Source organism: Scardinius erythrophthalmus (genome assembly GCF_964197995.2).
Source record: "Scardinius erythrophthalmus genome assembly, chromosome: 2".
Lineage (NCBI taxonomy): Eukaryota > Metazoa > Chordata > Actinopteri > Cypriniformes > Leuciscidae > Scardinius > Scardinius erythrophthalmus.
In genome coordinates this window covers 3,764,364-3,778,369 of record NC_138222.1, presented here as the reverse complement: position 1 = coordinate 3,778,369, position 14,006 = coordinate 3,764,364, and the positions used below count along the sequence as shown (strand labels likewise).

At 42.5% G+C, this 14,006-nt stretch overlaps 1 protein-coding gene across 1 annotated transcript; it reads left to right on the top strand.

Annotated features, from left to right (window-relative positions):
* Nucleotides 1-10,145: 10,145 nt before the first annotated feature.
* LOC308686036 (trace amine-associated receptor 7d) lies at nt 10,146-13,240 on the top strand (the record flags this gene model as incomplete). Its single annotated transcript, XM_081358286.1, has 2 exons — nt 10,146-10,344; nt 12,387-13,240. The coding sequence occupies 2 exons, from the start codon at nt 10,146-10,148 to the stop codon at nt 13,238-13,240; spliced, it is 1,053 nt and encodes a 350-aa protein (XP_081214412.1).
* Between the last annotated feature and the right edge of the window lie 766 nt (nt 13,241-14,006).

The window sequence follows — 14,006 nt, the reverse complement described above, 5'->3', positions numbered from 1 at the left end:
GTCTGTTCCTGAGCCGGGGCCAGTGTCTGTTCCTGAGCCGGGGCCAGTGTCTGTTCCTGAGCCGGGGCCAGTGTCTGTTCCTGAGCCGGGGCCAGTGTCTGTTCCTGAGCCGGGGCCAGTGTCTGTTCCTGAGCCGGGGCCAGTGTCTGTTCCTGAGCCGGGGCCAGTGTCTGTTCCTGAGCCGGGGCCAGTGTCTGTTCCTGAGCCGGGGCCAGTGTCTGTTCCTGAGCCGGGGCCAGTGTCTGTTCCTGAGCCGGGGCCAGTGTCTGTTCCTGAGCCGGAGCCAGTGTCTGTTCCTGAGCCGGAGCCAGTGTCTGTTCCTGAGCCGGAGCCAGTGTCTGTTCCTGAGCCGGAGCCAGTGTCTGTTCCTGAGCCGGAGCCAGGGTCTGTTCCTGAGCCGGAGCCAGGGTCTGTTCCTGAGCCGGAGCCAGGGTCTGTTCCTGAGCCGGAGCCAGGGTCTGTTCCTGAGCCGGAGCCAGGGTCTGTTCCTGAGCCGGAGCCAGGGTCTGTTCCTGAGCCGGAGCCAGGGTCTGTTCCTGAGCCGGAGCCAGGGTCTGTTCCTGAGCCGGAGCCAGGGTCTGTTCCTGAGCCGGAGCGCCAGGGTCTGTTCCTGAGCCGGAGCCAGGGTCTGTTCCTGAGCCGGAGCCAGGGTCTGTTCCTGAGCCGGAGCCAGGGTCTGTTCCTGAGCCGGAGCCAGGGTCTGTTCCTGAGCCGGAGCCAGGGTCTGTTCCTGAGCCTGTGCCTGAGCCTGTGCCTGAGCCTGTGCCTGTGCCTGTGCCTGTGTCTGTGTCTGTGCCTGTGTCTGTGTCTGTTCCTGAGCCTGTGTCTGTGTCTGAACCTGAGCCGGTGGTGCCAGTTCCAGTGCCTGAGCCGGTGGTGCCAGTTCCAGTGCCTGAGCCGGTGGTGCCAGTTCCAGTAGTTCCAGTGCCTGAGCCGGTGGTGCCAGTTCCAGTAGTTCCAGTGCCTGAGCCGGTGGTGCCAGTTCCAGTAGTTCCAGTGCCTGAGCCGGTGGTGCCAGTTCCAGTAGTTCCAGTGCCTGAGCCGGTGGTGCCAGTTCCAGTAGTTCCAGTGCCTGAGCCGGTGGTGCCAGTTCCAGTGCCTGAGCGGGTGGTACCAGTTCCAGTGCCAGTTCCAGTGCCTGAGCCGTTGGTGCCAGTTCCAGTTCCTGAGCCATTGGTGTCTGTTCCTGCGCCGTGGCCGACCGAGGGGTCTTCACCAACCTGGCCGCCCGAGGGGTCTTCACCACCGTGGCCGCCCGAGGGAGAGTCTCCGCCCTGGCCGCCCGAGGGACAGTCTCCGCCCTGGCCGCCCGAGGGACAGTCTCCGCCCTGGCCGCCCGAGGGACAGTCTCCGCCCTGGCCGCCCGAGGGACAGTCTCCGCCCTGGCCGCCCGAGGGACAGTCTCCGCCCTGGCCGCCCGAGGGACAGTCTCCGCCCTGGCCGCCCGAGGGACAGTCTCCGCCCTGGCCGCCCGAGGGAGAGTCTCCGCCCTGGCCGCCCGAGGGAGAGTCTCCGCCCTGGCCGCCCGAGGGAGAGTCTCTGCCCTGGTCGCCCGAGGGGTCTTCACCGCCGTGGCCGCCCGAGGGACAGTCTCCGCTCTGGCCGCCCGAGGGACAGTCTCCGCCCTGGCCGCCCGAGGGAGAGTCTCCGTCCTGGCCGCCCGAAGCAAAGTCTCCGCCCTGGCCGCCCGGGGGACTGTCTGCTCCGCCCTGGCCGCCAGATGAACTGTCACTCCCTGTCCCCGTTTCCCTCCATGGACCTGGTCCCCCTTCCCTCCCCCTGAGCCTCCACCACTCCACCTCCCGCCTGGATTTTTGTTTGGTCTGTCACGTCTTGTAGCGTCTGGTAGCCGCTCCGTAGAGGGGAGGTTATGTCACGGTGTGGGTTTTGTGTCTTGTTCTTTGTTAGTGTCTGTCATATTTTCCCATGCTTGTCATGTGATCCTGCCATGTGTCTTGTCATGTTTAGTTGTTCCTTGTTATGTTGATTAGTCTTCACAGGTGTTTCAGTTTACCACGCCCCCTTGTTATCTTGTTTAGCTTGTGTTCCCTGTGTATATATACCCTGTCTGTTTTAGTATGTGTCACGGAGTCCTTGTTTTGTTCACACCACTTCAGTTCCCTGTATTCCCAGTTTGTTTTCTGTTCTTGGATTGATATTTGGATTTTGACCTTTTTGCATGGAAGACTACGATTTGGATTACCTAATAAATAACTTACACTGCATTTGGATCTTGCCTGTTCCTTGTGTGGATCGTGACAATTTTATCACAAGAAAGAAATAAAATAATCTGTTGAACATGAAAGTATTATGCAATCATTTAAGACATTTGTCATTTTTGGCATAAATTCAAGAACCCTTGCGATCTATGTAGAACCCAATTTAACCTTTTTTAAGAGTAAAGGCAGATAAGTAGGCTACAGATAAAAAATAAATAAATCATGGAAAATGGTGAGATCCTATAAACTGATTTGTGGAAATAAATCTGCATGTTGCTTTCAAGACTCACTTCAGAAATTTGTTTGCTCTTAACTTTGGGTGCATTTTTGTGCTGTTAAGTTACATCCCATAACTCTAGCAACAACTTGGCAACTACCAAACCCAATCTGAGGTGCGTTTCCCAAAAGCATCAGGTCGCAAGTTCGGTCGTTATCAGCAGTTCAACGAGTCGGTCTTTCCCGAAACCGTCGCTCTAACGAACATTCGCAGAGTTGTGTGGTTTCAACGACAGCTCTCGACCTGTGGTTAAGAGCATAGTTTCATGTTTGCCTGACATGTGGTCTTAATAAATCCTTATCTTAAGCAAGCAAGCTGACATTCAGTGCAATCTGTATCTTTTATTTAGAATAAATACAAATGTCATGTACGTCTTTTAGTTTTAAAGCATCATTTTTGAAGAGTTTGCATGTGTGAATGAGCTCTGTAAGAAGAACGAGTCTATGATTGAATCTGGAAATAAAGCAAAATAAATGAGAAATAGTCCTCAGATGCATGTCTGTTATTTATAGCAAAACATCTAGCATTAATTCGATCTCAAACAGATTCGTTAAAATAAGTTATTAGAATAAGTTATCCTACTCCAACAGCTGCGTGACATCATTAACCAACGTGGTTGAACTACCAATTTGCGCCAGTACGGTTTCGGGAAACAGTCGTGACTCGCTAGTTGATTTCTTCAATAATGCATTGTACTATGATAGTGAAGCAGCGAGTTACAGCGTTGTACGGGAAACACACCCCTGCATAGCAATGCCTTGGCAACCACCCATAACAGCCCAGAATCGTAGTGGCAGGTTTGCATGCATAACGGCACTCTTCTGAATAGAGAAAAATCAGTTATTTTAGAAATCCCTCCAAATATTACAGTAAATCTATCCAAATGAATATACACAGATGAATGTGCTGGCAGATGTAGGCCTATTTTCAGGAATAAAACTAGTTAAGCTGAAGGCCATAATAAACACAATAAACAACACCCCGATCTGGTGATTAAGCCACTGGTTTACGCACATCCATTCATCACACTTGCATTCAAGGTTTCAGTTCATTTTCCGGTTTCAATACATCTTCAACACCAGACCTTCAGTGCAGACCTGGCTCTGTGTGTGTGTGTGTTTGTGCCTGTTTCTATACATATTTTATGAGTGAAGTGGAAGAAAAAAGATGAAGTGAGGAGAGGGTGAATAAAGCTGCTGAAAAATATAGGAGGGGTAATTTTAAGAGTAACAGGTAAAAAATGTGAAAGACGTCGAGAGCTGTGAGCCACGAGCTCTTTTAAGGTGGATGAGAGGGAAAGAGAGGATAACACACTGAGAGAGAGGAGCATGTGTTACTGTAAGGCTTGAGCGAGAGAGAGAGAGAGAGAGAGAGAGAGAGAGAGAGACTAGGTCAACAAGGAACGAGAGACTGCAATAAAGAGTGGGAAGAAGAAAACGTGGAGGGTGAGAAAAACAGGGGAGGATGGAGGGATAATAAATCTGACAGAGAGAATCATTTCAAAGCTTTTTTTTCTGTTTGTATGAGAGATTTACCTGTTTTCTGATGGGAGATCGTGGATTCAAACGGGAACTGGACCAAGACTGGCATACAGAGTATTACCTCGCTCAGTTTTCAGTAATATAAAACACAGGTAAGAGCGTTACATGAAGATGACTGTTTGTTGATTGAAAAGAAAATCTAAATTTCTTAGAGCATATGTTTATCTGCAAATATTTAAAGGAATCTTCATTAAAAGAACAATGCATGACAATGTATATTGAGAATGAACCAGTAAACACCCCTAAAGTCCAGTGCAAATCTTCGATAAAGCTCAACCTACAATTGATATGAATGGACAAGGTCAAGTGTTTTAAGGGAAACATCGGTGCATTTTCAATTATATAATTCTTCACTATTCTTCATTGTATATGCTCCTGTAGTGTGAAAAATGAAATGTGTAATTCTATTACAAATTCTCCATGTAGTTTCTAAATCAATATTAAGGCCATTATTAAAGCTCCACACATAATAAGAATAAAATAAATGCAACAATGCAATTTAAAACAAATGAGATGGGGTAACTCTGTTTTAACTAAAATGAGTAAATATTTGCTATTTATTAACAAATGAAATGCTGTGACATTATGCAATGTGACTTTTTCTTGCATGTGTACTGAGATTAAAATGCATTCTGTAATGCGTAGAATATCATAGATGATGAATAGCCTACTGTAGATCTCGATTATTCTCTTCATTGTTCTTCATTGTTCTTTTATAATTCTTTTATCAATTATAATTAGTTTTGTAATTATAAACCCGGTTATTACAAGATAATTGGAAAGTACACCTGTGTCCTAAACCAATCAATTCTCAATATTATACATAATTATAAAATACATTTGCTTGTAAAAACCAAGCAAATTTATTTCACAAAAACAGGTAGGCTTCTCAACATACGCATTAATAATATCTCTAACACTGATGAATAAACTGTATATAAGGTAAGGATATTAAATAGCAGTAACGTTAGTAAGTTGGTATGAGCCACCAGTCATTAAAAATATAAAAAATCACAAAATAAGTTAAACTAAAGTGGTATTTTGGATTATACTGATACTATGGTAAATACACAATACTAACATTAACTGTTATAAAAACACTGATCCTGTTAAATAAATTGAACATAAAACCTGCATGCAAATCATAAGATGTACCAGTCACTTCATTTATTGGTACTTTTTGGTAATATTGTGATTGACAACGTAACTACGACGTTATACCGCGTAATATTTACCGTGGTCCAAACATAAGGGTAAAAAACAACATGAGCAAGATGTTGAAATAAGTATAAGTGCACACACACACACACACACACACACACACACACACACACACACACACAGCCTCAGGGCTTCAGGGTCCAGTGCAGGTCACTCCATTAATCCAACAGATGACGGTCTCGACTGTCTGGGAATATAGGGACTTCCATATAAAGCGGTTTGCTGCCGCTACACTACACTGAAGAATTCCTTTTGTTTATAGCTCACTTCCACCATCAATTAATTTATGCACAATGTATTTTCTTGTGGTTGACAGACTGGCTCTGTTCCAGTTGCTTCCGTGTCTGTCTTCCTAAATGCTTCATAAGGGACGCTTCATTTGGAACGATCCAAAGAAGAAGGAAATCCACACGATTACTTCTCCAGCAGTTGACTTCAATACACACGAATGGTTTGACATTAGTACTGTATATTGCTAAGCTAATGACACAACAATACACATAAAATACAAACAGCACAAATATGGGGTGAAATAGTACATTTTAATTAGAGTGAACTCTTATCAATCAGTTGGCCTATTCAAACTCTTTCAGTATTGAATGAGATATAAGTTTATAATCAATTTTCCAAAGGATTTCGTGATTTTGCATACGATGGATTCATGGTCCAAACCATTTCTCTTGTAATGCGCTGTATTTATTCACACGGTTAGCAGCATCATATGATTGGCGGCCCTGTTTGGTGTGCCGAATACGCTTCTGTTCATAAGCAGTTCTGATACGTGAGAGATTGACAACTGAAGAAACTACCTCTTCATTTCCAGAAACACAGACAAATTTGGAGAGCAACAAGAGATGTGTGATGTGAATGATGCAAAACTCTTTATTAGTGGAAGTGTTCGAGGAGGAAAAACAGAAACAGACAAAAACAAAAGTGGAAATTCCTTAAGAATGAATTGTTCCTGATGAAAGCGCTGTTTATTTGTAAGCACTATCCGCGCAGATTCACTAAATGAATTATGGCGTTCAGCAAACATGCCCACAAACCCTGAGCTGAATGCTATACTGCATAGTTTCTATTCGCTTTGGATAATTTCATGATCCCAACATGAAGGCTGTGGCAGAAGGGGAACAGCTCTGCTTCTTCATACGATATTTCATTTCAGACACATTAGAAGACAGAATTACATGTATTTTTAGGGCGAAGGCAATCCCTCAGTTAACAAATCTTTCCCTCGTGGGTCACAATGACCCGAAGCCTTAAAATTACTCTTCTTCATTTTTTATTTATTTTTTGTCCAGAAAGCTTAAATCATTTAATTGTTATATATATATATATATATATATATATATATTATTTTTTTTTTTTGTTATTTATTATTTTATTTACCTTTAAATAACTAGATTTAGACATCAGAGGGCCACAGTGAGCCGTTTCATTTACAGGACATTTGTGTGGAAGGATATACCCAGCTAACAAAAATAAGTTGTCAGAACGTTTTGCTAACATTCCCATTAGGTTAGGAAAAGGTTATTTCGGAATGTTTTTTAAACACTGAAAACGTCCAGTTTTTTTTAAAGAGAACGTTCCCTGCAGGTTATTTTTGGGTTTTATTTTACAGTATATTTAAAGAGAGCTTTCCAGAACGTTCCCTGCACTATATATTTTTTTTATAACCTAAAGAGATCATTCCCATAACGTTCTTTAAAAGTTATGTATAAATGTTTAGACAAAATGTTCTTAAAATGTTTAAAAAAAACTGTTTTGAACGTTCAGAAAACACTCAGAAATAACGTTTTCATAACTTAATGGGAATGTTAGAAAAACATTCTAAGAACAAATTTTTGTATCTGAGAATGTTGTTCTATGAATGTTTTCTCTCAATAGTAAGAGAACATCAGTCAAGAACAAATAACATCACAAGGACGTTCTAAAAACTTTGTTCTAAGTTCTCTCAACGTTACGAGAATGTATTTTAACTCTATAAACATTATAAGAACGTTCCAGAAATATTATTTTGGGAAAGTTTTTTACTAACATTTACATAACTTTTACATAACGTTAGTGAAAGTTACGGGAACGCTCCCTGTTAGCTGGGTAAGAAGAGGAAAATCAGCAGATCTGCCATTTGATGCAAAGTTTAGAACAAGAAGCAAAACAACTTTCAGCGTGTTGTTTTGTATCACTCTTTCTGCACTCTTCCACTACTATTGCACAGTGCGTACTGCAACCAAGTGGACTCTTCTGTCGAAGTATACTTTAAGCTTTAGGCTGCAGCCTTAAGAAGTGGAGACACTTACTATTGTTTGGCAAATATTTGTGGGCGAAATCCAGTCGTTTCAATAGGAATCCACATGATTGGGAATTTCGTGTGAAGGAGAATGATTCAATAGTTCAAGTTGGTCACGTTAATTCGCTGCGTTCGACCAGCATAAAACTGCTTGGTTTGGCAGTGTGAGCCGTGCTTCATTCATCACTGCACTATTGACAGGAGACATTGGATCTTTTTTAGCCTGTGAAAATTTACCAGCTTGAACATGAGCGAAATCTGCATGGGAAACTTTGTTGCCCTCATGTGAACTCAATTATGCGAATTCCTACTAGAATGACTGGATTTCACCCACCAAATTTTGCCAAGTAATGATAAATATGCCTGCACCTTTAAGACAATAATAAACAGTAGGCCTATACATACAGGCAGCTTATTATGTTTTGGAAGCAGAGATATGAGAGCAATGGTTTAATTTTATCCTTTAGCTTGGTAGAGTATCAGCATACCATTTCAAAGTTTCACCTAATGCAATCTGTCAAATAAACTATAATTTAGTAAGTTAAGTTTTAGTTTTGATTCTCAGAGCTCTAATTTATAATGAATAAGCCGTTGCAAAAGCAATGTCTCAGTTGGATTCATTAAAGGTCCCATGACATGAAATGCGCGCGCGCGATATCCGCATTTCAAGATCGCAGAGCTTGATGATGTAATTGTAATAAGATAAATTACAGATGTTACAGATCTCTCATGAAAAGGCAACAGTAGGTTAGCGTTAGCTACATGATAATAACTAAACCATCCGAATAAAGTACCCTATCCAGACATAATATTTTAAACTAACCATTCGGAAACGTCCTGCTGGAGCCGCCGAGTCGTTGCTTCTCCATCCGGATCAGATTCTGGGTCAAACTGAAATGCTTGAACGACTGCGTGTCTTCGTGCCATTGCTATATCCAACGTAAACATGCACGGACCGGTACCGTTGCGCAAGATGGTCAAGGCCACACCCACCCTCCACCTTGCGCCGCCTTTCTCCTCCTCATTAGTATTTAAAGCTACAGACACCGAAACGGCCTGTCTGAAGGAAGCTCATTCTGGGACTGGCTTGTAGTGGCTATAATTCTGCACCGAGGCTGGATTTTTGAAAAGAGATTTCAGATACAGTACTAGGGACCACTAAGGCCTATATTAAAGCCTACAAAAAATAGCATGTCATGGGACCTTTAAGAAACCCTGGCCTATTTCCTACTAAATGCATTTGAAGTAAAAGATGCAAAACTTTTTTGACAGATAGTTGGAGAGACTGTAGGAGTTTGGCTGAGTGTGTTGGTGTCCAGTTGAGATGCTGTCATAACGCTTTCTATATTAATGCGCACATAATATTTATCATGCTAAAGTTAAGTAAGTAGCCTACACTGAGAGCTGGAGTCTAATTTTAAAAGCTCTGAAATCAGTCAAGGATACATTTTGGGTTCTATTTGAAGAGATGCTGCAAGAACTACAAGACAGAACTACACGAGACGCGCGATAAAACGCCTCTTCTCCATGTTGATCAGAGTGTTTGTCCTAACCATAGACTGTAAAAAAAGGTCCTAACCAGCCGCGACGGCGACACGCGACGATTCTATTTTAGAAACGGTTTCTATTTTTCTGCGACGTCGCGCTGGAACAACAAACACAAAGTGTGGCAATGATAATCTCAGGTACTGATTATGTGCTTTATTTAATGTTTAAAGCGTGTAATGTGACTCTGAATATCATTTAGTGCTCCAGCTTTGAAGCTGTAAAAGCAACAATGGATCTTGAAATCAAACAAATGGAAACAAGAACGCTCAAACTGTGAACAAACAAGTGTATTCTTTGACAAAGATTGTTTTAGTAACTCAGCCTATGTATTTTTAATAATGTTTAAATGGTGTAATATTTGTGAATTTGATTGTGTAGCTACTTATCCATTTTCTTGCGAGTGCCGTCAAGATTACGCTCTGGTGCCGCGAGACTCCGCCCACACGCTGTTCTGATTGGCTGACTCCGCCCACACGCTGTTCTGATTGGCTGTGGGTTTTGATTGATTTTAACGCATCTCGCAGTCACGTCGCGTCGCGTCTAGTGTGGACAGACAAATTATTTGTCGCTGGAATTTTATCGCATCGTGTCTGGTTAGGACACGGTGTAAGAAAAAAATGGGTATTTAGAACTGTTCACTGAAAGGTATGACTGCAAAAAAAAAAAGGTTCTTGCCTGTGCACATCTGTTCTTGTATCATCCTTCCTTACAATCAAATTTGCATTGCAAATTATGTCCATCCTGTTTTCTACCTCAGGTAATTTCACATTAAAATTGGAATCTGATTTGTTAGCATACATTTGCACAGGCTTGTTGACACCATGCAACTTTTATTGCAGTCTATTGTGTTGCCTTACGTTAAAATGTACAAACTGTTTTCTCTGCTCTTTCACAGGGTTGTAATTCACTGCAAACAACAGAACCACCCGAAACATTGACTTGACTAGCCCATCTATATCAGTGCCTGTTAGAGGCATGAAGACCATATCAATACTGCACTATTGGCCAACTTTGGTGTACTCAGACAACCAGGACCTCAGCTTGGGATAATGGAGACTGCTAATCAGACAGCGACTGAAGAAACTATGGCTCCTCTCTGCACAGTCTGCTGCTGTGGACTGATAAACCGAACATTAGCGGTCATATTCATGGTCAGTCTGGCCTTCGCCATTGTGGTGGGAAACGTGGTGACGCTCACTGTTTTCATGCAGACCCGGCATTCTCGAACACCACAAGGCTACCTCAAAGGTAACCACGATGATTTACATACAGAATATGTTCAGGATGGCATGCTATACGTTCGCAGATTGTAGTATCTACAGGGTTTACAGTATGCAAATGTTGTCTGTTCTCTTCAGTACCGTATCCCACACTGCAGTGTGATTAATCAGAAGAAATATGAACCTTTTTCTTGAAATTTCTTGACATTGTTTGGCCAAACTGCTAAAAAAATAAAATAAAATTGGGTTAAAGTCCCCCTGTGGTGAAAATCAAGTTTTAATGTTGTGTATATGTCTATTTGGTGTTTTTAATATGCTTTAAGACAAACCATGTGTAAATTCATAAGTCGACACCATTGCTGAGTATTTTCTAAAATCTGCAGTGAACCAAAGACAGTCTCAAAAACACGCTTTGAAATCGCTGGTGTTTCTGACGTCACAAACTACCTTGTAACCAATCAGATCAACTTGTGATCGTCAACCAGTGGATCTCTGAGCTGAGTGAGTGGAGGCGGGGCTAATTTGCATATTCATAGAACCAAATGAGGCAAGGGTGTCGAGTTACACTCAAGCTATTTTAAGGCAAGAAGTAACTTTTGTTCAGGGAAAAAATGTCATTTTGGTGATCAAAGATGAGTTTTAAGGAATACAATTATTGACAATAGGGCGACTTAAAGCAAATTAAGTGATACATATCTGAGAGTAATTATGTTTAATTAAACATCTAACATAATAAGGTTACAGTTACATACTGTTACAAACGTACTACTGTTCAAAACATTTATCATTGCATACTGCACACTACCTCACATATTTCTGAAACAAAACAGTGTATCCTGTTAACAATGGGGCAAGCAGTATGTTTTTCAATTAGCCTAATTCTACAGGTCAGATATAACAATTTATTAAAACTAAACTCCATATTGAGAGAGTATTTTTGCACCTCAGAGCAAAGGGAAAATTAATAAATTGAACTGCAAAGTTTATGGAAGCACTTTTTCTTGAATAAAAAAAAAGTCATAATAATATCATAACTTTCTCATAATTAAGACTTAGTGGGCCCTATCTTGCACCCAGCGCAATTGACTTTGTACACCAACGCATGTATTATTCCTATTTTGCACCCGACGCACAGCGGACTTTTCCCTCCACAGACGCACGTCAGTAAATTAGGGAATGAACTTGCGCTCCCGGGGGCGGTTCAGCGAAAAGAGGAGGCGTGTTCCGGCGCAAACGTTCCCTGGTGCTATTTTGCAGTTTCAGAAAACAATTCCGCCACTGACCAGGAAAAACCTCGTCTAAAGTCAGTGGTGCGTTTTCGGATGCTATTTTAAGAGCGCATGCTTGGCCATAATGTAGCGTGTGCAGAACGCACATACACTTTGCTTCTCTCATCTACTCACAGACGCAGCAGTTCACAGTTTTGCAAACCATACATAATTACAAGGAAAAATATTCCACACGAGGGAAATCATTGTGGTGTCCATGAAGATGTGAAAAATAGGCATAAATCTAGCTTACACATTTACCCAAATTATTATATGCCTGTTTAACTGAAGCTAATTTGGGTGTGTTTCTCCATCCCCATACAATGTCACTTCTCTGTGTTTTACGGCCCTGACGAGAACGTCAGTCTCCTCGGCTGTGAACCGCTCCTGGCAAATCCGCCTTTATAATAGCAATCCGCCATGGAACAAGCGTGCCTGCTCTTAAAGGGAATGTGAGATGACGCTCTGATTGGTTTATTTCACGTTACGCCCAAACCACACCTATGAGTAATGAAGCTACGTCAGACCAACCCATTTTAGATTTGCGTCGGGCACAAGAGTCATTTATCCCGCCGGTATAATAGCAACAGCGCCCGAGATCCGCCCACAAAGTTACTTGCGTTTCGCATTTGATACTTGCATTTCAGAACGTTAAAATAGGGCCCAGTATCTTATTTTATCAAGAAACTTTCTCATAATAATGAGAAACTTTCTCATTGTAATGTTTACTCCACAGAAGGCGAGCTGAGATGAACCTGAATGAATAATGCAATCTGAAATAATTTCTATAATTGTCTTGCAGTGTCCCTGGCCATCGCAGACATGATGGTTGGAGTCTGGGTGGTGCCATTTTCTGTATACACCGAAATCTCTCTCATGGTGACCAGAGCCCCCCCGCTGTGGTACCAGGGGATCTCAACCAGATCTTGGCAACCCTGCATGCTGATTGGTCCAGTTTTTGCTGGATGCACCTTTGTCTCGATTAGTACCATCTTTCTGATGACAATGGAGCGCAGTGTTGCGATCCTGCGTCCGTTGCATAAAGACACGCTTGTGACACGCCATCGTATCCTATTCCTAATTATCCTGTCCTGGACTGGCAGCTTTTTACTAGCCATGTCTCCGCTCATGCTGAGCAACAGCTTCACACTGGAGTACAACGAGTGCAGTCGAATGTGCAACTACGCACCTTTACTGATCAAAAATCAGCTGCCTCCAGATGCAAACATCCTTCTGCTGTTCCCAGCCTTCGACTTCAGTTTATTAGGAGGCACATTAGCCGTAAATATCCTATCCTTCACTAGTATCCGCCGTTATTCCCGCAAACGTAAGCTGCTCTCCGAGGGAAGTCTTGGCACGGATATGGGAGCCAGTGGGTGTCCTCATAGACCCTCGTTTTCTGATATCAAAGCCGCTAAAACCATTGGGATCCTCACTTTTGCCTTCACAGCCTCATTCTCTCCTATCGCAGTGTTCGTTCTGGGGAATGTTGTGGGATTCACCTGGTGCAACTTCTCCTTTTTGGCATTTTGGATTCTGACGGGCAATAGTTGCTGCAATGTGATTATTTACAGTGTGCGGGACCACCGTTTTAGGAAAGGCCTGACCTTGCTCTTTCAGCGGGATAGAGCGCAACCTCACTCAGAGAAAAGCTGAGGTTATGGACACTGGATGGCACTGACTTCACTTTCTGTACCACTTTCTACGAAGCACCGCACATGACAAGCAGACAAAAATATATATTGTGGCCACGAATTAAGAATTCATTCCTACTGCTTATCAAAGGTATAGTTCACCCAAAAATGAAAATTAGCCCATGATTTACTCACCCTCAAGTCATCCTAGGTGTATGTGACACTCTTCATTCAGACGAATACAATCGGAGTTATATTAAAAAATGTCCTGGCTCTTCCAAACTTTATAATGGCAGTGAATCGCACTTCTGTTTTGAAGTCCATAAAAGTGCATCTATCCATCTTAAAAGTGCTCCACACTGCTCTGGGGGGGTAATAAAGGCCTTCTGAAGCGAAGCGATGCGTTTGTGTAAGAAAAATATCCATATTTAAAACTTTAGAAAGTAAAATAACTAGCTTTCGAACATACGGATTCGACTTAAGATTTGACTTAAACGATATTTTCTAAATGTCGTTAAAAAAATATTGCGGAATGACAGCGTTTCCATTAACCGATGTTATGCGACTAAAACCCAAAAAAATCATGGCAACGGTTTTTGGTACTGTAGGTTTACATGTATCTCAGCCGCCGCACTAGCCATTATTTTTAGAATCCAGTAATACTTTTTTGTCTTTTATGAGTTTAATAAAGAAAAGCACCAATACCATCATCTCTCTTTCGTTTCGCCATGTTTGAAAACTGTGTACGAAAGAGCTTCTGTGCTCCTATTGGTCAACGACACAGATGT